This window comes from Cavia porcellus, unplaced genomic scaffold (genome assembly GCF_034190915.1).
Source record: "Cavia porcellus strain 051 isolate PalLab524CR breed Dunkin Hartley unplaced genomic scaffold, mCavPor4.1 scaffold_5, whole genome shotgun sequence".
Taxonomy (NCBI): domain Eukaryota; kingdom Metazoa; phylum Chordata; class Mammalia; order Rodentia; family Caviidae; genus Cavia; species Cavia porcellus.
In genome coordinates this window covers 49,779,723-49,804,338 of record NW_026947488.1, presented here as the reverse complement: position 1 = coordinate 49,804,338, position 24,616 = coordinate 49,779,723, and the positions used below count along the sequence as shown (strand labels likewise).

The window sequence follows — 24,616 nt, the reverse complement described above, 5'->3', positions numbered from 1 at the left end:
AGAAAACCACATTCATTTTCATCTCCTGAATGACTAGTTTTATTAATTAAAATTTTGTGTGTAACAAGAAAAAGATGAAACAATCCCTGAGATGTGAGCTCCTTAAGGGCAGGAGCAGCTTTTTCTTTTGCCTTCACAGCCTGGTACAAGATGAGGAACTTAACTGAGTAAAACAGCAAATGAGCATTTCCCTGCTTTGAAGAAAATTGGACTGTCATTAGAAGTCAGGTTTACCATCCATTTGCTTTATGTGCGTTCCAGAAAGATATTAAGAGATCTTTTCCTCTCATGATATTATAGCCTAAACTTGTAGTCTGATGGATGGATTATAGAATTTAAATTTTCTCAAAGCCCAGCAGTCAGCAAACACATTGTTACACTGAGATAAACAAATATGCCTCTCAGTAATTTGTCTCTGGCCAGAATTCCTAGGAATTGAGCTGATATTTGAGAGAAACTGGAGTTTAGTAGAATTTTACTTCCTGTATCTTAACTTTCCTATTATTATGTAATGTTTTCTTTTTCTAGAAAGAAACTAATCTGGAATGAGAATGAATGCTCATGAGTGAAAGCAAGGTTTTAAGTAGGTCATCTGATTTTGCCTTTGTGGTCTACATTCACCCTGGTTATAAAAGGGCCTTTCATGAGTTTTCTAGGCTTTCATCACTGCCAGACTCTCCACAGGCATTGTAAAGAATTAAGCTACCCACCCTCCCCCATGCTGGTCTCATGGTTTCTTTCATAGAGTATACACTGGACTATGTTTAGCTCAGCAGGATCTCTGAAGACATGAACAATCTTCCTTCCTGATGAGAGAGTCAGTATTGATTAGTGTTAAAGCCACAGAAGTTAATGTTTGCCGGTATCTAGTAAATATGGTGACAGCCTAATTTTTGCCAAGATACTAGGCCAAAGTTTTGTAAGTATTTATATTCAAGTCTGTAATCCCAGCACTGGGAGGCTGAGGCAGAAACCTGTCTCAAGATATTTTAAAATGGGGGCTGGGGAATATAGCTTAGTGCAGAGGATCTCCGTTCAGTCTCCAGTACCTACCCACCCCAAAAGAATCTATTTTGTAACCTTAAAGGCCTATGTTCATTCTCTCTTTTATTTGTGAAAGTGAGGCACTCTCCAGGGCCTCTGAGTCCCACTAATAATGTGGAAGATCCTCTTGCCTTTTTGATATTTCTCCATTACATGCCCTTTTCTCAAGATTTCTAATGTTGAAGGACTTCCTCAGAAGTTTTTCAGCATTTTCTTAAGCTGTTTTCTCTCATTGTTGGCTCTTCAGCATGCTGCTGTTTCTCCCTTCTCTCTTGGTGGCATATATCAGTTTTCTACTCATAAACACCTACTCCTGCCTCTTATCAGATGTCTCCTGCCTGGTTTGCTCATTACTGCTTTTGTTACTCCTACAGCTGTCCTCTTCCCTTCTTTGGCTTTCTGCCTGACTTCCATGGAAGCTATCTGTCATTGCCTGTCTGCCATCCTTCCTCTTCTTCCACCTGCCCCTGTAGGTGCAGCATGTGCAGTGCTATTGCACATTCTCTTTGTTCAGAACTAAACGCACTACTTTCTCCATTGTATGCCCCCAAACTGGTCATCATCCTGCACACACCATTGTTACTCACTTTAATCTTCCTTATCTCCAGAATTTCATTAAGTTGTTGGTAGGAATGTAAACTAGTATAGTCACTATGGAAACCAGTATGTAGATTCCTCAGAAAGTTAAAACTAGAAATTCCATTTGACCTAGCTATTCCCTTCTAGGTAACCCTTTGGTGTCCCAAAGAGTTAGGATACCAAATTACAAAGATATATGCATACCCATGTTTATAGCAGCACAGTTCATAATAGCTAACCCTTAGAAGTGGCCTATATGTCAATAGATGAATGGATGAGAAATAGATGAGTGGGTGGGAAAATAGATTTACACACAATAGAATACTACTCTGCCAAAAAAGATAAACTGAAGTAGTTTGTAGGCAAATGGATACATCTTGAGACCATCATGTTAATGAAATAAGTCAAAAACCCAAGCTTAAATACCTCATGGTTTCTCTTATATGTGAAAAACCCAAGTGATAAATACAGAACAAAATAAAAGATAGATAATAGGAAATAATGAGATGGAAGAAAGGAGAGGAGGAAATGGTGATGAAAAAAGGAGTTAAGGTGTATTATGTACTTGCATCATCTTCTCCAAAGGAATGCTAACATGTACTAATATAAATAAATATATAAACCTCATTAAGTCTTCAATTCTCACCCTATAAATTTTCTTCCTAATCTCCTTAAAATTGTCCTACCCTGCTTTGAGATCATCCATCTTTATTAGTTAGATAACATCTAAAGGCTTCTGTCAGGTGATCCTGCATACCTTAAACCCCATCAGTTGGTTCTTCACTCTGCTGTTAATTATTTATGTTAATTAATTTCTAAAATACTAATTGTTTTAGTCAGCTTCCTTATGCTAAAATTTTTGGTGGCTCCCTGTTAAACTCATCCTGCTCCTCACAGATACCACTCTTTCATATTTGCCGTTTTCACATTTCTTTAGCAGATACATTTGTTAAGGTCCTATTTGATAACTTCACTAGCTTCTTGTCATTCCTGAAAACAGGCTTGTTCCAGTTTACAAGTTCTCTCCGTTTGAAAAACTATCTGACTCTTATTTTGGTTAATTGCTCCATCTTCCAAGTTCTGCTCCAGCATCTTCTCCCCTGAAAATTTCTTCTCCGATACAGTTTCCCCAGTTCCTCTCAGTGTTAATTAACTGATTTTTTATAATAGGTGGTAATTCAGGATTTGAAGTTTATGTGTGCCTCTTTACTGTTCGGTGAACTTCTTGATAACTGTTCTTATCTGATTTGTATATCTACGGATCTGATCACCAATCATGGAGGAGAAAATGAGCTTTGGAATTTGAAAAGCACTGAGATTGAATGCCAGTAATCATTTCTTAATTATGTTACCTTGAGCAAATTCCTTAACCTCTGTGATCTAGTGTTTCAACATCTGCAGAATGGAATAACACTTCCTAACTCATAAAGTTGTGAAAATTAAATGGATTAAAGTACATAAAATGCCTGTTACAAGTGCCTGCAATGTAGGCAACAAAGTGTAGTGTTGAAAACAGTGTTTTGTTCCTCATAACAAATAATATAATCTGATTAAGTGAACAATTACCAAAAAGGATTAAACTCAGTTTCTAGACACCTTTTCCTGAATCTGAGAACCTGAACAGCTCTAGGAGTAAGCTTGGGGCACAGTTTAAAAGTAAAGTTTCCCAGCTGCCTTTTGTTTCTTCCAGGCCTGCCAGGTGTTATCATTAAGACTGAGAGTGGGACTTGTATCTTTTCCCAGAGAGCTTTATTTCCATGAAGGAAGTGAGTTTACTTAAAATTGAGACTAGTACTTCAATATATGTATTGTATATCTGAACATCAGATTCATTAAGCACATTTTTTAAAAATCGCTACCCTTTTTTTGAGAAATCTTTAAAATGGAAATAACCAGCTATAAATTTTAGTTGACATTTTGGAAAGACTTAACTGTTATTGGGCTTTAAACCTTTGAAGAATAGCATGGTGGTAAGATATATAAAGAAAAGGCTGGGTTTGGATTCTGCCTCCATACTCCATCAGCTGTGAAAACATCTTTCAGTTCCTTTATCAGCAAAATGGGGGTAAGAAGAGCATGTAACTTGAAGAGTTCCTAAGATTTAACTGAGTAAAGTGTTTGAATATTGAGAGAATATATACCTGCCATTTGATCATGTTTTATCATTAGTACATTAAATACAAAATGCTTAACTTTGAACAGAAAGGCTTATTTCTTGGTTTTTTGGTTTGTTTGTGGTAGTACTGGGGATTAAAGTCAAGGCCTTCACACTGATCTACATCCCTAGCCCCTTTGAAATACAGTACTTATTTATTTAATTATTTATTTGCAATAGGGTCTTGCTAAGTCGCTAATTACCCAGGCTTAGTGGAATTTTTTTTTTTCTTTTTCTTTTTTATTGGTACCGGGGATCGAACTCACGACCGCCTGCTTGCAAGGCAGGTGCTTATGCCGCTGAGCTGAATTCCTAGCCCCTTAGTGGAATTTTTCAGTCTTCCTGCTTCAGCCTCCTGAAATGCTGGGAGTATGTTCGTACACCACCACACCCAGCTAGAATAGAAAGACTCTCAGTGGAAACTACCACAACCAAAGCTTAAATTCTGGGAAATATGTAAAGTAGGTCTCCTTTGCTAGTAATGATTTAGTAATGGTGATTCTTTATAATATTTCTTCTTTAGTAGTAGTTTAGATAACATTCCCATTGTTAGATCATCACAAATCATAATATGTGGAGCTGGTCCTAGTTCTTGTGAGTAGCTGATAATCAGTATTGAGGTTAGTTGCATATATCACAGAATAGATTTCTTTCTTTCTTAGATATGTAAAACATGAAGGTTTAAGTAGAACTGGAGGAACAGGTTTGACGGTGCCATCAGAGAACTCGTCTTTTTCTGACTGTCACTTTTGTGATCCTTAGGGTCTAAAATGACTAATCAGGCTCTTATTATTACATCCAAAATCTAGATTATATGGAGAGAGGACAAGGAAAGACTAGCCTTTCCCTTTTAAGCTGCCTTTGTAGAGATCTCATAGTATACTTTATATCTCCTTAGCTAGAGTTTACTTACCTTCCACATCTGTTTGAGAAAAGGGCTTGTCTCCCTAGTACTAATACCCACTTTTCTTTCTTCTTACTGTCCTTGCCCTCAGGTAGGAGGGCCGGGTTTTCAGATTCTGAGTATCTTTGATAGTAACTATTTATCTGGAGATGGAATATTACTTTTTGGACAGAAGACAAAGGAGGCTTTCTATAACAGGTATTTGGTATACCCATGAATGGTTTGTTCATCTTGGGAGCAGAATATATGTGTCAGCGAATTTACCCATGAAATGCATATATATATATAAGCATGTATAATTGATTAAGTATTCAAAGATCTGCAATTCAAGAGAGGCACTCTGCCCTGGGTACACAACACAGTAAGTTACAGTAACACCAACATCAACATAGCAGAGTTAGCAAGGATTGAGAGAAGGCATACAAAGCACTCAGAACAGCCTGCCTTTGAGTTGAGAAGTGGGTGATTTAACAGGGGGTAGACATTGCCCAATATCTCTGTACACACAAGAGCATTGAGAGCCTCTGCATATATCCTTAGAAAAGGTATATATGCTGAGTTTGAGTTTTAAGAATAAGTAAGGGCCAGGGATTTAGCTTGGCGGTTCAAGCACTTGCTTCGTAAGCACGAGGTTGTGAGTTCCATCCCCAGTACCAAAAAAAAAAAAAAAAAAAGAATAGACAGTAAATGTTCTTAGGAAGACTACAGCTATGTTTCCTTTTTCAGAACTTCCTTTGTCTTTTAAGCTAGGGCTTTCAAATATTTCTAATGGCATCTTTGTTTCTCTTTGGTATTTGAATGTTGAACCTCACTGATGGTGCAACCTAATGTATATGTAGAGTGAACATTTTTTTTTGTAAGAAATGTTTTTGTAATGAAATAAAAACTATATATTGACCCTTTGTCTCGGTGTGGTGGAGCAAGAGTGAGAACACAATTGTGTGCCATTTTACTAATACACTAGGAAAAGAGCCAGACTTTGTGACACATCTCGCAAAGCATTGTTCAGTTGTGCCATACTCAGTTAACCAAAGACTTATGAGTCATACATGCTTTGTGAAAAAATAATCAATTATAAACTTGTGTTTCATTATTTTGGCTTTCCTGGAATATATAATTTTGTCTTTATTCAGTCTATTAATAGGGAAGATTGTATAGAACAAGAGAGAAAATTATATACAATCAAGTCTTTATTTTTATTTTTGTATTTTTTGGTGATACTTGGGGTTGAACCTAGGCCCTCACACATGCTAGGCATGTCCTCTACAACTGAACTACCTCCCCAGCTGGTATATAGTCGACTTAACAAAAGCATAGGGAAAGGAAAGGATTGTCTGATATATCCATTCTATGCAACACTATGTACCTATTGACAAGAAAAGCTGTTACATGTATTGTTACATGTTCATGCTCAGGATTTATAATTCAAATAAAATGTAAGCTGTAGACATTATGTATAATATTTAAAGGTGTGTGACATAATACAGGTAATTTCTAAAGAAATAGAAGGAAGAGGCACTAGTAGGTGATAAATGAGACCTGTATTTAGCTTTATATCCTTCTGTTCTGTTTTTGCTTCTTATAATCAGCATAGTTTATTTTTTTAAATAGTTTACAAAATACTTCAGAATAAGTGGAGAAAGAAATGTATTAGGCAAAAAAGAATAGTTTAAGTAATATAACAAACAGAATAAACAAAATACTGTGTTCCAGGAGTGTAAGATTCAGTTCTTTAAAAACATGAGTTCTTCCTGAATTATTTTTATCTGTTTTTTTTTTTTTTGTCTTTTTCCTTTTTATCGGTACCAGGGATTGAACTCACGACTGCCTGCTTGCAAAGCAGGCGCTTATGCCACTGAGCTAAATCCCCAGCCCCTATCTGTTATTTATTATAAAAATTATCAAATACAGAAAAAATTGAGAATTCTATATTTAACACCCATTAGTATAACATTGTAATCATGCTTTATTATGTCTGTCTGTATATCCTTCTACTCACATAAGCATTCAATTTTTAATGTATTTCATAGTAACATATAAGTAGACTTCTTCCAGATACTTAAGCATGCCTGTCACTTACTTGAGCACAGTATTTGTTTATCAGTGGGATATTTTTGGAGAGGGATATTTTATGTTTGTTTCATATTAAATGAAATGGATAAATCATAAGTTATTACTCACTGAGTTCTGAAAAATGTATATTATCCATATAACTCACTTCCTCTATCAATGTACAGATAGACATGCAACATCCCTAACCCAAATATGAAATCTGTATCTCTCCAGTTTCCTAAACTCATTAAGCACAGTCACTACACTGGTAAAGTCTATATAAACATTCAAAATCTGGAAAACTCTGAAATCTCAAATACTTCTGGTCCTAAACATTTTGATTAAGATTAATCAACCTGTATAACTACTGTCTGGGAAGAAGACTTGCGTTCCTTTGAAAGCTTTGATTTCTTTCCTATGGCAACTACTCTGTTGTTTTCCAGCACAGGTTAGTTTTGCTTGTGCTAGTCCTTCATGTAACATACATTGTGTATCTCATGCAGAGCTTTATTCATTCAGCATGTTTCTTAAACAATTCACTCATGTGTGTATCAGTCCTTTTTTTTTTTTTTTATTTAAGGAGAAAAAGAAAAAAATAGAAAAAGGGTACAAGTTATACAGAATTTTAGGAAAAATGAACAATAGGAAATCACTAGTTAATAGTTACATACAGTTAATAGTTAATAGTTACATATTGTTACCTTAAAAATAGTTGTTCAAGTTACAAAATTAAAGCATATGAAGTGGACTTTCAAGCAGTGAGATCGGAAACAGTTTTGTTCAATGATCCAACAAAATTCAGTAATATGGTTATCTATCTTATACACTTAAATATATATGCAGTTATATTCTTTAGAGCACTTTCTTTTCCTTTCTTTTGTACAATGACATTTACAAATTTTGGGTTTTATTACTCCCACAGTTATTACTTTTTTTTGAAGAGAGTAAAACCAAATGTGACATAACAGAACAGAGTCAGTCAAATCAAAAGGGTGGACATAATAGATAATGTAAAAACAAAATACTAGGTGATCAACAATGGTTACCATAATGCCTCTTGCTATCTTAAAAAGAATTGCCTATATCATCAGTTATAATAAAATTGAACAAAACAGTAAAGAATAAAACCAAAACGTTGGAGACACTACAGGACTTTAAAAGAAGATAATAGTCAGGGCTAGCAATTTAGCTCAGCGGCATAAGCGCCTGCCTTGCAAGCAGGCAGTCGTGAGTTCGACCCCTGGTACCGATAAAAATGAAAAAGACAAAAAAAAAAAAAAGAAGATAATAGTCAACCGGAATGGACGTCATAATGAATCTTACTGTCTTTACAGTTGTTGCCTATACTTTCGAACTTGGTACTATCAAGCAAAGCAGAACAGAGGAAAATCAGTCAAAGCAAGATGTTGAGGGCTATACAGGGTTTCAAATCAAGTTAATAGGAAATCAAAGGGGGTTACTCTAATGTATCCTGCTATTTTTTTTATTTTTCCCTTAATTAAAAAGATAAAAATAAAAAAAGTAAATAATTTTAGAAAAAGGAGACTGAGATAAAAGAGGGCCTAACAACAAAACAGTGCAGGTCAAAGCATACCCATTTAAGCAAAATAATGTGTTTAAGATATCCTGATATCCTGACATAAAAGTAGTTACCATAGTGTCCCTTTCCTTGAAATCTTTGAGTATAACTTTGTATACTGTAGCACCAAACATATCAAGCCGATGTAAAACCATTCAAGGGAATGACAATATTAGAGGATATTTAGAACCAACTATCAGAAAATGAACAATGGTTTCTGTATAATCTCTTTGTCTATAAAAGTTTTTGCTTATATTATCACATATGATAAAATCCAATAAGATATAACCTGTTAAGACCGATGGAGACAGAAGAATAAAAGCTTGATGGGACTTCAAAGCAAGATGATACTAAATCAGCACTAGCTATTATGATGTCTTGTTTTCTCCAAAATAGCTGTTCCTTCCATCCAATCTTCTGTGCCTCATTTCTGTTGAGCTCTTTTTCTGCCGTTTGTTGTCAGTTTGACTTCTTCATTTCGCTTTCTATTCCATTCATTGTGGCCTCTCTGCCACTGTTTCTGAAGTCTTGGTATTTTCCTTTTTTAGAATATCCTGCAGTATTCTCTGTAGAGTTGAATTGGTGGTTGTAAATTCCCCTAGTTCCTCTTTATCCTGGAAGCACCTTGTTTTTCCATCAGTTTCTAGGGACAGTTCTGCAGGATATATTAATCTTGGCTGGAGGTTGTTATCTTTCAAAACTTGAATTATTTACCCCCCACGTTCTTCGTGATTTGATGGTTTGTGCCGAGAAGTCTGCTGTAATTCTTTTTTTTTTTTTTTTGTCTTTTTCTTTTTTATCAGTACCAGGGATCGAACTCATGACTGCCTGCTTGCAAGGCAGGCGCTTATGCCACTGAGCTAAATCCCCAGCCCCAGTCTGCTGTAATTCTGATGGGTGTTCCCTTGTAAGTGATTTGTTTCTTGTCTCTGATGGCTTTTAGTATTCTGTTCTTATATTGGATTTCTGGAATTTTGATTATTATATGCCTGGGTGTAGCTCTGTTTGGGTTTGTAGGTGGCTGGGGTCCTGTATGCCTCATACATCTGAGTATCTTTACCTTTTGCTAAATTAGGGAAACTTTCTTGGATTATTTCTGTGAATAGCTTTTGTAGTCCATTTGTTTGTGTCACTACTTCTTCTTTTATGTTCTTAATTCTTAAATTATAGATCCTCTTATCATCTTCTAGCCTTTGTATTATTGCTGTTTGTTTTCTTGTTATTTTTAAGAAGTTTTTCATTTCATGCTCCCATATTACAAATCTGCCCTCCAATTCAGATAATCTATCCTTAGTTTCTTTCAAGCTGTTATGCCAGCTTTCAGTAGTTTTTAGTTTCCTGGTAATCTCTTTGAACCTGCTTCACGTATTCTATGTTTTCTCTATTTTCTCCATTAAACAATTCTCCCCTTTTTTTCTGTTCTTCCATTCCACCATCTGGTTTTTCTTGGGTGGTACTTAGCATTTGTCTAACTATTCTACTTATATCTTGCTTCATTTCATTAAATACTTCATCGTTAAACTTGTCTATGAGGTTCTGGAGATACCACTTTATGTCTATTGGTGCCGTGTCTGATATTGCATGTTTTCTGTCTTCCTTTGCATTTCCCTTTCCTGGATCAGTGTTCTCAGGATTGGGGACTGAGGACCCTTTCTTGTTGCTTCCTCTTCCCATACTTTTTGTTCCTTCCATACAAGCAAATGTAGGAGGCCCAATTTTTTTCTCTTTTTTCGGTTACAGTTTGTTTGAATCATGCCGGCTAGGTGTTCCCGCCCACTGCAGTACACGAGGGAGACACAGACCTGGGCAGCCTCTGCTGGGCCCGCCCCTCCAGGTCAATCTACCGAAGGCTTCACCTGGTTTGGGCTAGCCTACTGGGTCTTAATCAGCATCACGCAGCCCAGGCACTCCCCACCCATCCTGCTTGAGAGGGGAATATGTGACTAATGTCACTGCAGCACCCTGTTCCAGCAAGTCTGCCTCGTCCTAATATGTCCTTTGCTGGAGCCTCCTACTCTATGGAAGGGTCCCCGTTCCGCTCACTCACCACAAGTCGATATAGGGCTCCCTGCTAGTCCCGCTCTCAACTCCATTCGCAGATTGCCGCTCTCACAGCTTTCGCGCGTCTCTCTCCCTGCCCTGCAGATTTGGACGCAGCAGCGGCAGCAGGAAATTCTAATCGTGGCTTCCAGTGGTGAGGGTTCTAGCTTCCGAAGCGGTGAGATTTTATCTGTTCGTATTATAGCACCAGGATTGGATTTCTAGTTGATTTCTCTTAGCTTAGTTCATTCCTGGGTCGGCAGGGTGTATTTCTCCTTGCTTGCTTAGGATTCCTGGTACCGCACCATTCCTGAATGTTAAGCGGGGTATCTCAGAGAGCCTCCGTAGCTGCTGCTATCTATCCGCCATGTTCTTCCGGAAGTTCAGTACTTCTTTTTGTTGCTGAGTGATATTCTATCATGAGAATATATTGATGTTTGTTTATGTATTTTCTTATTGATGGTCATTTGGGCTGTTTTCAGTTTTTTGTTATGCATATTCTTGTCAAATCATTTTGTTAACGTGTTTTCATTTCTCTTGGGCAGTATATGAAAATGAAATTAGTAGATCATAGAAGAGGTATATATTGCTTTTTGTCCATAGCTGCCAAACTCATTTTGAAATAAAAAATTGAGATATCACAAACATTTTGAAATCGTCTTGAGACAAGCTAGAGCCATTCCCTGTGTGCACAGGGTTTTCAGCATCAGGCAGACTGCAGCAGGAATGGTTGATTTCCTTCTAGTATTTGATAGTATCTGGTTTCTTTCACATATTATAAAAATTGACCTTTATGAATTACAAGTGTTTTTAAAGCTATTTACCAAAACTTTTTAAAGAAATAGATATTTTAGTGTTATAATGAAAAAGAAGCAGACAGATTGCCATGTGGGCAATTCTTTCTAGAAATCCACCTATGAAGCAAACTAAGAGAAAGATAGAGTTTTTCATCTTTGAAAAATTCTTAACATTCAAATACTGGTGTAAAAAGGAGCAGTTAAGGCTGAAGTAGTGGAGGAGATTCAACAGGGAAAGGCTTTTGTTAGTTCATTTTGGTTTGGTTTGGTTTTTTGGGACAGGATTTCACTATGCAGTTCAGACTGCCCTTGAACTTATTTTGTAGCCTAGGCTAGCCTCAAACTTGCAGGAGTCTTCCTGCCTCGGCCTCGTAAGTGTTGGAATTACAGGTGTGTACCTCCACACCCAGGGTAGAGCTAGGTTTTTAAGGAACTAAGGTTTTGGGGCAGGTGCAGAGAAGGAGGAAATTTTTTCGTAGAGTGGGAGGTAAGGATGTCCTAGTCCAAAGGCTTCTGGTTTTTCTGGAAATGTAAGCAAAGCCAACAGCCAAGGGTATAGGAGGCAGCTGGAGGAGAGAGGAGGTTTGAAATCACTGCTATGGGGAATTGCAAAGTCTAACTGTGAAATACAAAATGATTGTGTTTGGGGTTCCATTGAGGCAGAAATAGTGCTCTGTAGTGATACCAACTTTAGAAGTTGCTTGGCTTTCTTAGATAGCATTTGATAATCCAACTTTAGGACTGAGGATTCTGGCCTGTTTGTTGTTTCTTTCTTTTCAAGCAGAATATATTTATATATATTTTTATAAGCAGAATATATTTATATATATTGTATATTCTTATGAAAGAAAGAAAGCTTCTGTCTGAGACAGACAGAAGGGGTCTCAAGTGGGTTGCCTTCTTTTGGTTTTTTAGACAGGATCTTGCTTGTAGTACAGGCTGATCTTGAACTCACTATGTAACCCAGGTTGAACTCAGACTCCGGGTGGTCTTCCTGCTTCAGCTTCCCAAGTGCTGGTATAATACGCATACATCACCATTCACAGCTTGTTGTTCTGTGTTGGCATAATGGAATAGTATAACAAAAGAATTTAGGCTGGTAACATGAGAGTGAACTGACACTAACTTTTCTTAGTTGAGTAGAGAAGGAAATAAAGACGGAAACAGAATGGAAAGAAAATTAGACCGAGTGTGGTTGCTACCAGTATAGTAGATATAACAAAAGGGAACTGTAAGGATAAGAAGCATGGTTGGAGGGTGGAAAGGTAAGATTCAGATTCTATATGAGTTTTTCTGGATTTTGACAAAATCTGGAGGGCAGCCACTGTTATGAGTAGTGGCCTAAGTGGAATCGAGGTGGAGTTGAGGGAGCTGAAGGGCTTATCCTGTGTGGATTGTGGCTGTCCTGTGTGTGGATATTGAAGTCATCCAGGAGAATATCAGGGCTGGTGGATAGGAAGAAAATGATGAATCACATTATGTCTTCATTGCCAGGAAATCACAAGATTAAACCTTTCAGGAATAGCGAGTGTTAGAGCAGACTATAGGAGAAGTGCTTTGCATATGGCATCCTTGAAGAATGAAGACTCATCCTATTTCCTGATGCGTGCTTGGAATAAACTGGTGGGATGTAAGGAGTGACGTGATTGCAGATGAGTTGTGTGTAAAGTGAGGAAGTCACAGGAATTTCTTGATTGGATCTGTCTCTGAGAACAGTTGAGGCTTTCACTGTGATTTCCCTAGTTTGGCCTATAGATATGCCTTGTTAATAACATAGGTATTCCTAAATGTCTGTCATTCCCAAATTTATGCATACAAATCCTGTCCAGCTTTCATCACATTTGTTTATTCTTTTGCCTTGCATTTTTTCACTTGAGATATGCTTTTAAAAAATTTTTTTTTATTGTTTATGTTTATGCTCTATGATAAAACCTGTTTACTTTTTTCACTTTGATGTTTTTAGTTTATAAAAATGTCATGGGCTGGGGATTTAGCTCAGCGGCCTAAGCGCCTGCCTGGCAAGTGTGAGGTTGTGAGTTCAATCCCCGGTACCATATAAAAAAATATATATATTATTCTCATTTTAAAATCTCAAAAAAGTTACAGTATTTTTAAAAATTATAAAGGGAAGTCCCAAGATATTTATAGATGTTTTTCCTGGGGCTAGGGATGTGTCTCAGTGGTGGAGCTCTTGCCTTACATAAACAAGGCCCTGGGTTCAGTCTCCAGCACTGCCAAAGAAACAAAACAAAAAGAGTTTTCCCTTCCATTCTTACTTTCATACATATACACACATAATTTAAGTAAACTCCAGTTTCGTATCTCATGTATTTTTTTTTAAGTCTAATAAGTTAAGGTTTTAAACTGAGTTATATGCCTGTAATCCCAGCACGTGGTAGGCTGAGGCAGGAAAATCATAAATTTGAGGCCAACTTGGGCTACCTAGACCTTGGCTTTAAAACGGGGCAGAGAGGGTATTGTTCTACTTGCTTAAATTCTTTGAATGTAGCTTCTTGAATACAGCCATATATCATCTTGTACAGCAACATGTGTATTTCAGCTTTCTTCTATCTTTTTTGTTGTTGGATATTTGGATTATGACTTCCTTCCCAGTATTATGAATATCTCTATATATTATTTTAATTAGAGGTTCAAATACCTCTTAGATAGTAGTGTAATCTTCTAGAATCAAATTTGTTATTACAGTCTGATTGGCAGTCTTCATGTGACTACCAGCATTGAATTTTTCACAATTGAACTTTTTTGATTGGAATGTGAAAATGTTATCTCATTATATTCCTTTGGTTAGTGGAGATAGTCCACACTTTTTGGTATATTTTTGTGGCTATTTTTTTTCTTTTATTGAAAATAGGAAGATTTCCAGTTATTTCTTAACTGTGTTTCAAAATTGGGGTTTTGGGGGTAAGTATACAGTATGTGTTTACATGTGCAAGGCTTTCCCTGTGTTTGATGTCCAGTGCTAGAAAAAACACTGGAAATCTTCATATTTTCAATATTGATATATGAGTTTGTGTTTTAACATTTTGTCTTATGTGTAACAGTACACCCAGTTCATTTCCTTTTTATTAATAGACTATTTTTTAGAGAGTTACAAGTTCACAGCAGAATTGGCTAGAAAATTGAGAAGTTCCCAAATACTTCTTGCTGTACTGCCTCCTCCATTATCAACTTTCCACATCACAGTGGTAAATTATGTTGAAGTCAGTGAACAGCAGCTCATCCATGCTGTATTGTTTACATTAGAGTTCACTCTTAGTGATGAACATTCTGTGAACTTGGACAGATGTATAATGCCTTGGATCCACTGTTGCAGTATCATTTGGAAGAGTTATCACTGACCTAAAAATCATCTGTACTGTAAGCTTAATTTACAACTTAGACACCATAAAAAATTAACAATATACAATCAAAGTTCTGTGAATGTAGTCTTACTGTCTTGAAAGAGTTAAGACAAATTCTGTAGTTTTCTGACCCTGGTTGACTCCATGTAACTCAAACTGGAAAGCAAAAGGCTGATAAGGTGGGACTGCTGTAGTTAGTATTTCCCCAAAACATTTCTTGTTGATTTATGAAGAATAGAAGTAGAAACCAGGCATGGTAGTGTGCTCTTGTAATCATCAGCACTTGGAGGCCAAGGCAAGAGGATCATTGCAAGTTCGAGACCAGCCTGGGCTACAAAGTGAGCTCAAGGTCAGCCTGAACCATGTAGTGAGACCCTATATCAAAAAGACCAAAAAAAAAAAAAAAAAAAGAATAGCGGTATATACATCTACAAAGTCAGCCTTCCAATCTTTTTCCTAATCCTTGTTGGGAGAATTATATATTCTCAATTTTAGAACATTTTCAGGTAGCAAATGAGTTAAAGTTACCAAAATCTCGTAATGTATCACTGGTTTAATAATCACAACCTAGGAAGAATGTGGAAATGTTCAAAATTTTGTGTTGCTGCACTCAAACAATTCCCCTTCTAAGGCATTGGCATGTTAGCCAGGGCAAACTTTTACCTACATCTTTCTCCTTTCCTGCCCGATGACTGTAGAGATTTTCACTTGCCACTTATGGAGGCAGGTCCTCTTTTTCCTGGAGCATTTTGACTTATTTCTAGACTGGGAATCACATGAAGGTTGGATTTGTAAGAAAATTGCTCCCCAATCGTTTTTGTAGTATCTAGCTCAGTGTAGAACACAGAAATCTGAATGGATGCCTGAGGCATTATTACTGATGGAAATGTGCTACTGTCTTCTTTTACGGTTTGAGATAAAAAAGGATTAGAAGTCAACTATCTAATGTTTACCTCAAGAAGCAGTATGTTAGTGCAGTCAGTCTACCTTCTTCATAATTCCCACTCTGAAGACTATTAAGGTGCAGGTAGCAATCAATTTGGGAGTGTTAAGCAGGACAGCCACCTATCTTTCCCTCACAAAGATGCAGTTTGGCATAGGGACTTTAAAAGAGGTTTCTAGGCAACTTTAAAGTGCAACCAAGGTTGAGAACACTACTTTTAAAAGCTCATTCTTATTAAGATGTATTTTTAGGACTGGGGAAATAACTCAGTGGTAGAGCATTAGGCCAGCATGCATGACATTTTGGGTTTAGTGCCCAACAATGTCTTCCCCAGACCTATTTTATTTGTGTGATGATTCAAATTGTAGTTGAAATCCTAGACAAATGTACTTATTAGTTTCCCAGGAGATCATTGGTCCTGTGAAATATTTTACTGGCCAAGGAGATACCACCTAAAATGGTTTTTTGTATTTTGAATTATTTAGATATAGAATATAATAATCTAGGACCTCATCTAATGTGGACTCCCTATTTTCCCAGGTCAGCATGGATTCCTGGTTCATTCTTGTCTTGCTTAGCAGTGGTCTGATACATGTCAGTGCCAACAGTACTACCACAGGTAAGTTGGATTTGAGAAAGCTGGCATTTGAAATAGAATTTTGTTTTCACTGTGTGTGTTTGTGTGTATGTGTGTGTGGTACCGGGGATTGAACTCATGACCTTCCACTTGCCAGGAAGGTGCTTATGCCGCTGAGCTAAATCCCCAGCCTCTGTTTTCACTTTTAATTACTCAGATTTGAAGACTGAGGTAGCATCAAAGAAAAGAATCTTAAAAATTTACTTAAAAGTTATGACAAGAGCTGAAGGCTGTACCTGTTATAAAGCACTTGCCTACAATGTATGAGGCCCTATGTTTGACTCCCAGCACCACAAAAGAAAAAATGGGAGTAAAACAGCTGTTTTTGGACTGATTGCTCAACATTGTTGCACAAACTCTATTCTGTTCCGGGGATCAAACTCATGACCTCCTGCTTGCAAGGCAGGTGCTTATGCCGCTGAGCTAAATCCCCAGCCCCCTCTGTTCTGTTTTAAATATATCAGAAAGATTTTATGTCTTTCCTGAAAAGTAAAAGAAATTTATATTTAAAATTCTGTATATTGATTCCAAAGAACTAAGTGAAGATTCTTGTTTCTGTTCTTATCAATAGTAAAACTTCGGCAGAAGTAAGAAAGGTCCAAAATTAGATAAAAGTATGTGTGTATTTGTGTGTGTTTGCTTGAACAAATGTTTAAGGAGTTTATTAAAGCTTATTGCTTTTAAGGCTGGGGATTTAGCTTAGCGGCATAAGCGCCTGCCTTGCAAGCAGGCAGTCGTGAGTTCGATCCCTGGTACCGATTTAAAAAAAAAAAAAAAAAGCTTACTGCTTTGTGTAATAACTTTTGAGCTTCACATTCTTCATATGATGTATCTGTGTTTTTTGGTGTTTACAGTTTCACCTTCCTTAGGATCAATTAAAGCATCCACAACAGAATCAGTTAGAGAAGAGAACAAAACTTCAAATCCAACTTCTTCAGTAACTTCTCTTTCTGTGGCACCAACATTCAGCCCAAATTCAACTCTGGGACCCTCTTATGTAACCACTGTCAGTTATTCATACTCGGATAATGGGACCATCAGAACAGTAAGCACTAATTCTGTAGGCACTACCGTTTCTCCAAACGGGACATGGCTTCCAGACAACCAGTCCACAGTCACCAGAACACAGTCCTGGCAGGAGATTTCCAGCACTGTAGCAGCCACTCCAAAAAACTTCACTTCCTCAGGTACCAGAGATGGTTGGTTTATTCTTTCTTTGTGTATATTTTCTAGCTATAACATTTCCTAAAATGAGTAAAATTGCAAACAAAAATAGCAGATATTTGTTTTGTGCTTTAGTATTATAGTTTTACCCTAAAACAATGCCTAGAAGATAGTAATAGCAATTTTATAGAATTAATCCCATGAGTTAAGTTCTATGTTTTATTGGTAAAGGAGTTTTACAGTAATGAAGCTGATGAGTGTTTTTCAAAGTACAGATTATAATGCATTCATGAGATCAGTTTAACAGATTGCCATTAGTTTCATTTTGCTTTTTTTTTTTTTTTTTGGTGCCAAGAATCAAACTTAGAACCTTGCACTTGCCAGGCAGGTGCTGTGCCACTGAGCTATACTCCCGGCCCATTTTTTGGTTTTGTGAGACAGGCCTTGAACTCACTGTATAGCCCAGGCTGACCTCTAATGAACAGCAGTCCTCTTGCCTCAGCCTCCCCGAGTGCTGGGATTATGAGTCTTTACCACTATTTCCTCCTTATTTTGCTTTAATGGATAGTCTTATTCCATTTCTGTTCGTTTTACATTGCATGTAGAACTTTGTGAAATTTTCACCTGCTTTATGCAAGTGTACTTGTATGTGAGTAATAACAGTGTAAAATGTGTTTATTGATGTGGATTATGGCTGTTGCTTAGGGAGGAGAGGCAGAGTAACTTGTGCAAGCTGAAGGAGAAGGAGGTGAGACTGACAATCAGGCCTAACAGACTGCATAGCCCATGTTCTATTCTTTACTCTCTTTAACTATGCTATGAGGTAACCATGGATAATTGTCTTCTTTTAATACATTTTTAAGACTATAGATAGAGGGTAAATGATTTGCTTTATTTATCAAGGCAAGTGACAAATAAGGAATGTTTTTTGCTTTTGTGGTCTTTCTACACTGCTGGTAGGAAACTTAGTTTTCCAGACATTGACTTAGGTCCATATTATGACATAACTAAGAATCCTGTTATTTTATATTTAATGTATTTCATGTCATGAGAACCTGAGGCTACCTGTCACTGGTGGATTTTATTCAAGACTAGTAAAAACAAGGAAGCCATTATGGCACACGAGGACTTCATAGTCCTAAACCCCACATCCGACTCTTTACAACCATTTTAATAATCCTTCAATCTTCCTGTAATTCTTATATTCCAATTTTTATTTAAATAATTACTTCTGGGGCTGGGGACTTAGCTCAACGACATGAGCACCTCCCTTGCAAGTATGCAGTCGTGAGTTCGATTCCTGGTACCCCCCCTTTCAAAAAAGTGTTAAATAATTACTTCAATATTTTTGTATTACTATAAAATAGTACTATATATTATTATATAACATTATTATGACTGAAATATTTATTGCTTGACTGATTTGATTTTTTTCTTACGCAGTTTTTTTCTAGACTTAAGATTTGCCTTATTTTTTGTTTCTGTTCTGTTTAATTATTGTTTCTACATTCTCCAGAGACTTGATGTAGTTTACTACAAAATCAGACCTATTAGATAATCTGGGTTTGGTTTTGTTTTGTTTAATGTAGAAAAATTCTACCTGTGCCCTCCATTGTCTTATTCCATTTTGGGCTTGTTGACCTCAGATTCCTAAACAGATCTTAGGACTCCCTTCTCTATCATTGTGGGAATCTCTTTGCTGCTTCTAGGCTTCTATGTTGTTATCTTTCTTGTCCTTCTTCATTTAGTAGAATACATCCTTCAGGGGCTTCTTGAGAAGGAGGCCCATAGGTAAAATTGCTGGCACTTGACATATATAGAAGTGTCTTTAGGCTGTGTATAGAACTTTAGGGTTTTGGTTTTTGTTTTGAGATGAGGTCTCACTTGTTGCCCAGGCTGTCTTCAAACTGGGAATCTCCCTCTTCTTCCAAAAAAAGAATTAACTGGGACTCCTCCAGCCTCAGCCTTTTTTGAGTTTTTGGTATCACACACATATACCACTATACCTGTCTTACCCACAGATTTTTAAAATTCTTATCCTATTTAACTCCTGCTTACAAGCTTGGAGAATTCTGCTATCCTAACTGTTGATTTTTTATGTGCTTTTATGTATTCTTCTCTGTCATTGGTGTCCTAAAATTTCACAGAGATGTGTCTTTGAGTTGTATTTATTCATTATTCTGAGTACTTGATTTTGGAACTTTAGTCCTTCCATTCTCAAAGTTTTCTTGTGTTTAAAAATGATACTCCTTAGAGGCTGGGGATTTAGCTCAGCGGCATAAGCACCTGCCTTGCAAGCAGGCAGTCATGAGTTCGATCCCCGGTACCGATAAAAAGAGGAAAAAAAAAAAATGGTACTCCTTCCATTTTCTGTGTTCTCTTCTTCTAAACTTCTAAAATCCATGTATTACCTAGATATTGGATGTTATCCTGAATCTTCTTAATGGGTTCTTTTCTGTTGACCTTTGCTTTGAGTCTCTTTTTTTCCTTTTGAAAATAAGCAAAGAGCCAGCCATGGGGCATACACTTGTAATCCCAGCACTCTGAGAGCTGAGGCAGGAGGGTTGTAAGTTTGAGTCTAGCCTGGGCAGTGTAGCAGTTTAGCAAGACCTGTCTCAAAATGTAAAAAAGTGCTAGAGATGTAGTTCAGTAAAGGCCCTGATGTCCTTCCTCAGTACTGGGAAGGAGCTCATAGTTCTAGCACTAAGGAGGGTAAGGTGGGAGGATTGCCTGAGCTCATGAGTTCAAGAATAGTATGGGCATCATAGCAAGACTTCATCTCAAAAAAATAAAGAAAAAGAAAAGAAGCAAAGGCATGTATTCATTTTGGGACATTGCTATTTTCAATTAGTGTATCATTCTTGTTCTGTACATATACTTTATTGTGTAATTGGGGAGGGGGTTTGAACACAGGGCCTCACCCAAGACCTCTACTCTGGACTACAACTGTATTCCACTAGTTTACTTTGGTTCAGTTTGGTTTGGTTCAGTTTTCTGAGACAAAGTTTCAATATGTAGTCTAGGTTGCCTTGAACTCACTATTTAATCCAGGCTAGCCTCAAACTCTGAATCCTTTTTTTTTGTACTGGAGATCAAACTGACAACCTTGCACTTGCCAGGCAGGCACTTATGCCGCTAAGCTAAATCACTGGTTCTCAGTCCTTCTGTTTCAAGTGCTGGAATTGCAGGCATATCCAGTATGGCTAGCTTGTTCTGTATTTTTGCTTTTTTTTGGTCTTTTTCCTTTTTGACTTTTTTTTTTTTTTTTTTTTTTTTTTTTGCCTTTTTCATTTTTTTTATCGGTACAGGGGATCGAACTCACGGCTGCCTGCTTGCAAGGCAGGTGCTTATGCCACTGAGCTAAATCCCCAGCCCCTGTCTTTTTCCTTTTTATCGGTACTGGGGATCTAACTCATGATCGCCTGCTTGCAAGGCAGGTGCTTATGCTGCTGAGCTAAATTCCCAGCCCCTTGTTCTGTATTTTAATAAAGAGCTGTTTTATTGTATCTCCCCACCAGCAGACATTCAGGTTGTTGTCAGTGGTTTGGTTTGGTTTGGTTTGGTTTGGTTTGGTTTGGTTTGGTTTGGTTTGGTTTGGTTTTGTACCTCGCACTTGCCAGGCAGGCACTTATACCACTGAGCTAAGTCCCTGGCCTTGTCAGTGTGTTTTTATAAACAATACAATTTGTTATTTTAAACGCATGTGAAGCTGAATATAGTGACACATACCCATATTCCAGTACTTGGGAGGCTAAGAAAAGAGGATCATGAGTTCAGAGCCATTGTGGGCTACATATGAGACCCTGTCTCACAAAAAAGACACATATGAAAACATTACTAGCATATTTTGTGTCCATTTATAAATTATGGATATTGTCAAATTTCCTTCCTTTCGGAAATGTATCCCTACCTAGCATTCTATCAGAGTATCTGTTTTTCTATACATTCTTCACTGTGACAACTAATCAGACTTCTGGATCACTGCCAACCAGACAAGTAAAAAAACATCCTAACATATATTAATTTGTACTTCCCTGACAGATTGACACACAAATGTGTTTTGTTTTGTTTCCACTAATACTGGGGATTAAATCAGTGGCTCTGGACTTGCTAGCCAAGCACTGCTACTTTTTTTTGATACCAGTTTTAGGCTCTTCTACCTCAGTTTCCCAAATGCTGGGATTCTGGACCCGTCCATAGCTACCCTTTCCTCTTTCATTCCCCTTCTCCTCCCCTCAGTGTGGGACATGGAGCCCTGGGGCACTTAACCTCTGAGCTACACCCCCAACCCTTTCTTTTTTTTTTGTCTTTTTCCTTTTTATCGGTACTGGGGATCAAACTCAGGCAGTCGTGAGTTCGATCCCTGGTACCGATAAAAACAAAAAAGACAAAAAAAAAAAAAATTTTTTTTTTTCATGAAAATTTTATTCTTGTTTTAAAGAACTTTTATGTCAAGTAAATTTTGCCAGTTGCCAATTCAGCATCAGAAAGCAAGTAGTATCTGTCTTTTGTTCGGTTACTATGGAGGATTATGTTAATAGGTTTTTAAATTTTGAATTATTTTCCCACAAAAACAACTCTACTTGGTAATGTTTTATCATTTTTGTAGCAAACTGTTGAAATCTGTTTGATACTAGTTTATTTAGGGCCTTTTCTGTTGATTTCTGCAGGTTATTTTTAACTGAGCTTGATCTATGTTTTTCCTTTGTGTGCTTTTTTGTGTGTGTGTATGTGTGTGCTATTTTTGATAAATTTTAGTTATCAATGTTTTGTTTCGCTTCATGAGAAGAATCTGAAAGTTTACATTCAAAACTACACATTTTACTAGCTACAGTGGCACATGCCACTAGTCTCATAGATTGAGACTATCCGGGACAACTTAGGAAGATTCTGTCTCAAAAATTTTTAGAAGAGCTGGGCAGGGGAAGGATATAGCTCAGAAGTAGTACACTTGCCTAGCATATGAAAAAAACCCTAGGTTTAATCCTTAATACAAAAAGTAAAACAAAACTATGCCTTTCATTAATATTTTTTAATTTATTTAAATGAATTTGAGAAAAAAATAAAATCTTAAAATTGTTTAATTTCCTTCATAGCCACAAATGTTTTTCATTTTTATATATTTGTTATCCTCTTATTTTGGCTGACAGAATTTATTTTTTTTCCTAAAGAACCTATTATTGTTTATTAGTTCTGTTACTTTTCATTTTTTTTTTTTTGATTTTTATTCTTAGTCTTTCTGCCTTCTTTCAATTTATTTTGTGTCATTTTTGTCTTCTTGAATTATTATCTTTATTCTCTAGTTAATTAACATTCAGTACGAGGTATTCCTGCAGGTAGTTGTGTGTAAGAGTACAACCTAAGATGTTTGACAAAGGTAAACCAAAGTTTAGTGACTAAAATAAGACCAAAGTGAGTTTCTCTTCCTGGAGGTGGACAGAGAGTTTGCCTTATTAGAGACCAAGTCTCTTTTCAGTGTGACCCTACCATCCCAATGAGGTTGCTTTTGTCTGCTTGGTTATCTTCTCTCAACATTAAACTCTAGTTCCAACCTCTAAAAGCAGAAGGAATGGAGACAGTTTCTTTTTCAAAAGCTGTGCCTGAAATTACCCACATTGTTTTTGTTTACATCCTATTGCCAGAAGTTATCACCTGACTATATCTAGCACAAGGGATCTCTAGTTGGACAACTTTGTGCTCAGCTAAAAAACAGGATGGTATGTACCAAAGGCAAAAAGAAGTAGACATAAATATTAAGGGAGAATTGGTGGGTAGTACCACAAAAGTGTTTTCATCATGGATATTTTTGTGGATATTTCTAAATTTTTATTTTAATTTTCAAGTGTTTTTTACTTTGTTAATTTCTGGTTTTATTACATCTTAATAAAAGAATATTGCACTATTTTTATTATCAGGAATTTATAAGGGCTTATAAATATTCCACAGGTCTTTGAAAAGTTTTTTCTGTCAGAATATAAAAATATATATATTAAATTACATATATTTATATATGTTTTAAGTATGTATCTACTAAATAGATTTTTTTACCTTTTACCAAGGAGGTCTTTTATTTAATCTTGTCCTCTTGGCTTTTTTTTTTTTTTGGTCTTTTTGAGGCAGGGTTTCACTGTGCAGGCTGGCCTTGAACACGCTTTGTAGCCCAGAACTTCCAGTGATCCTCCTTCCTCAGCCTCCCGAGTGCTGGGATTGCAGGCGTGTGCCAAAGCACCAAGAACCTCTTGCATTTTAGTTAGTCAACAGATATAAAGTCCTAATAGATATATTTGTATTTCTCCTTGCATTCCTGAACTTTTTATGAATATTTGTGCTATAATGAAGGTCCAACCACTGACTACAATTTAGTGAATTTGGGCAGCCTGTTTCCCAGTTATTGGAGGATGCTTCATTCTACCTCCAGCATTATTCATGCATCTGTATTTGTAGAGCTTGTTTTTAAGTTGAACAGTAATGTTTTTCTTTAACCTGAGTGAATATTTCTGTTTTTCACTTATTACACAGGTAATTCTGACTCCAAGGACAGAAGAGGTGAGCCATTCACCTTGTATCTGTTGTCCCTCTTACCTAGTAAACAGTATTCTTCTGTGTTTCCTCTACTCAGTCTGTGGTAACCTTGTGGCTGTGTTGTTTATTTTCCATTAAATTGCTTTTATATTAATCTCAGAAATGAGTAACAGGAACAAATATTTAGAGTGTTTTAAAATGTAGATTACAGGTTTCTAATAGTTTCATTGTATTTTAACAACTAATAAAAGAAACACTATATTACTTTGTCGTGTTCACTTTTTAATATTACTTTTTGGTGGGCTATATTAGGCCATAATTTGTATGCCATAGTTAATATCTGATTTCTAAGTGATACGCACCTCTAAACATATTGACTTCCTATTGTTTTTCTTCTAGTCTATAAAACCCTTTATGGCTTTTTCAGTACTCATATAAATCTCCTATTGCCTGATATGCTATCTCTATGGTCAAAGGTGTACTCTAAATACTTGATCACCAGAGGGCAAGGGTATGTGGGCTGTCATGTAGAAGTGGCATGGTTTGCTTCAGAAACAGTGAAGCCACTGTGAAAAGATCATAACACAGGGAAAAAGGGGCATTATGTAGCATTCTATTTAAATGATTGAGTTTGAAGAATGAAACTCCATGAAAGATTTTCTGTTTATTAAATCGGTTTTGGAATTTTGTGTATGCCCTCCTCCTCATCCCTGCTGCCTTGTTTAGCTACATATAATTTTGTCTGCATAATTAAATATTGGTACATTCTGAAGTCTCACTTAGTAGGGAGTATTTGAGTTAGAAAAGTGAATACTCTCTATATGTTGTCTATCCATCA

The 24,616-nt window shown here is 36.7% G+C and overlaps 1 protein-coding gene across 4 annotated transcripts in view; it reads left to right on the top strand.

The window, feature by feature from the left end:
- Positions 1-24,616, top strand: part of Ptpra (protein tyrosine phosphatase receptor type A) — a 160,406-nt gene that overhangs the window by 78,423 nt on the left and 57,367 nt on the right. Inside the window, exons 2-4 of one of the 4 annotated variants that reach the window (XM_003476623.4) lie at positions 15,996-16,074; positions 16,947-17,279; positions 23,776-23,802. In XM_003476623.4, the coding sequence (XP_003476671.2) occupies positions 16,002-16,074; positions 16,947-17,279; positions 23,776-23,802 (433 nt within the window). In that variant the 5' untranslated portion in view covers positions 15,996-16,001. Of the gene's footprint in view, positions 1-15,995; positions 16,075-16,946; positions 17,292-23,774; positions 23,803-24,616 lie in introns of those variants that run through there. The other 3 variants (XM_063248780.1, XM_013159837.3, XM_063248781.1) reach the window with 3 other exon arrangements.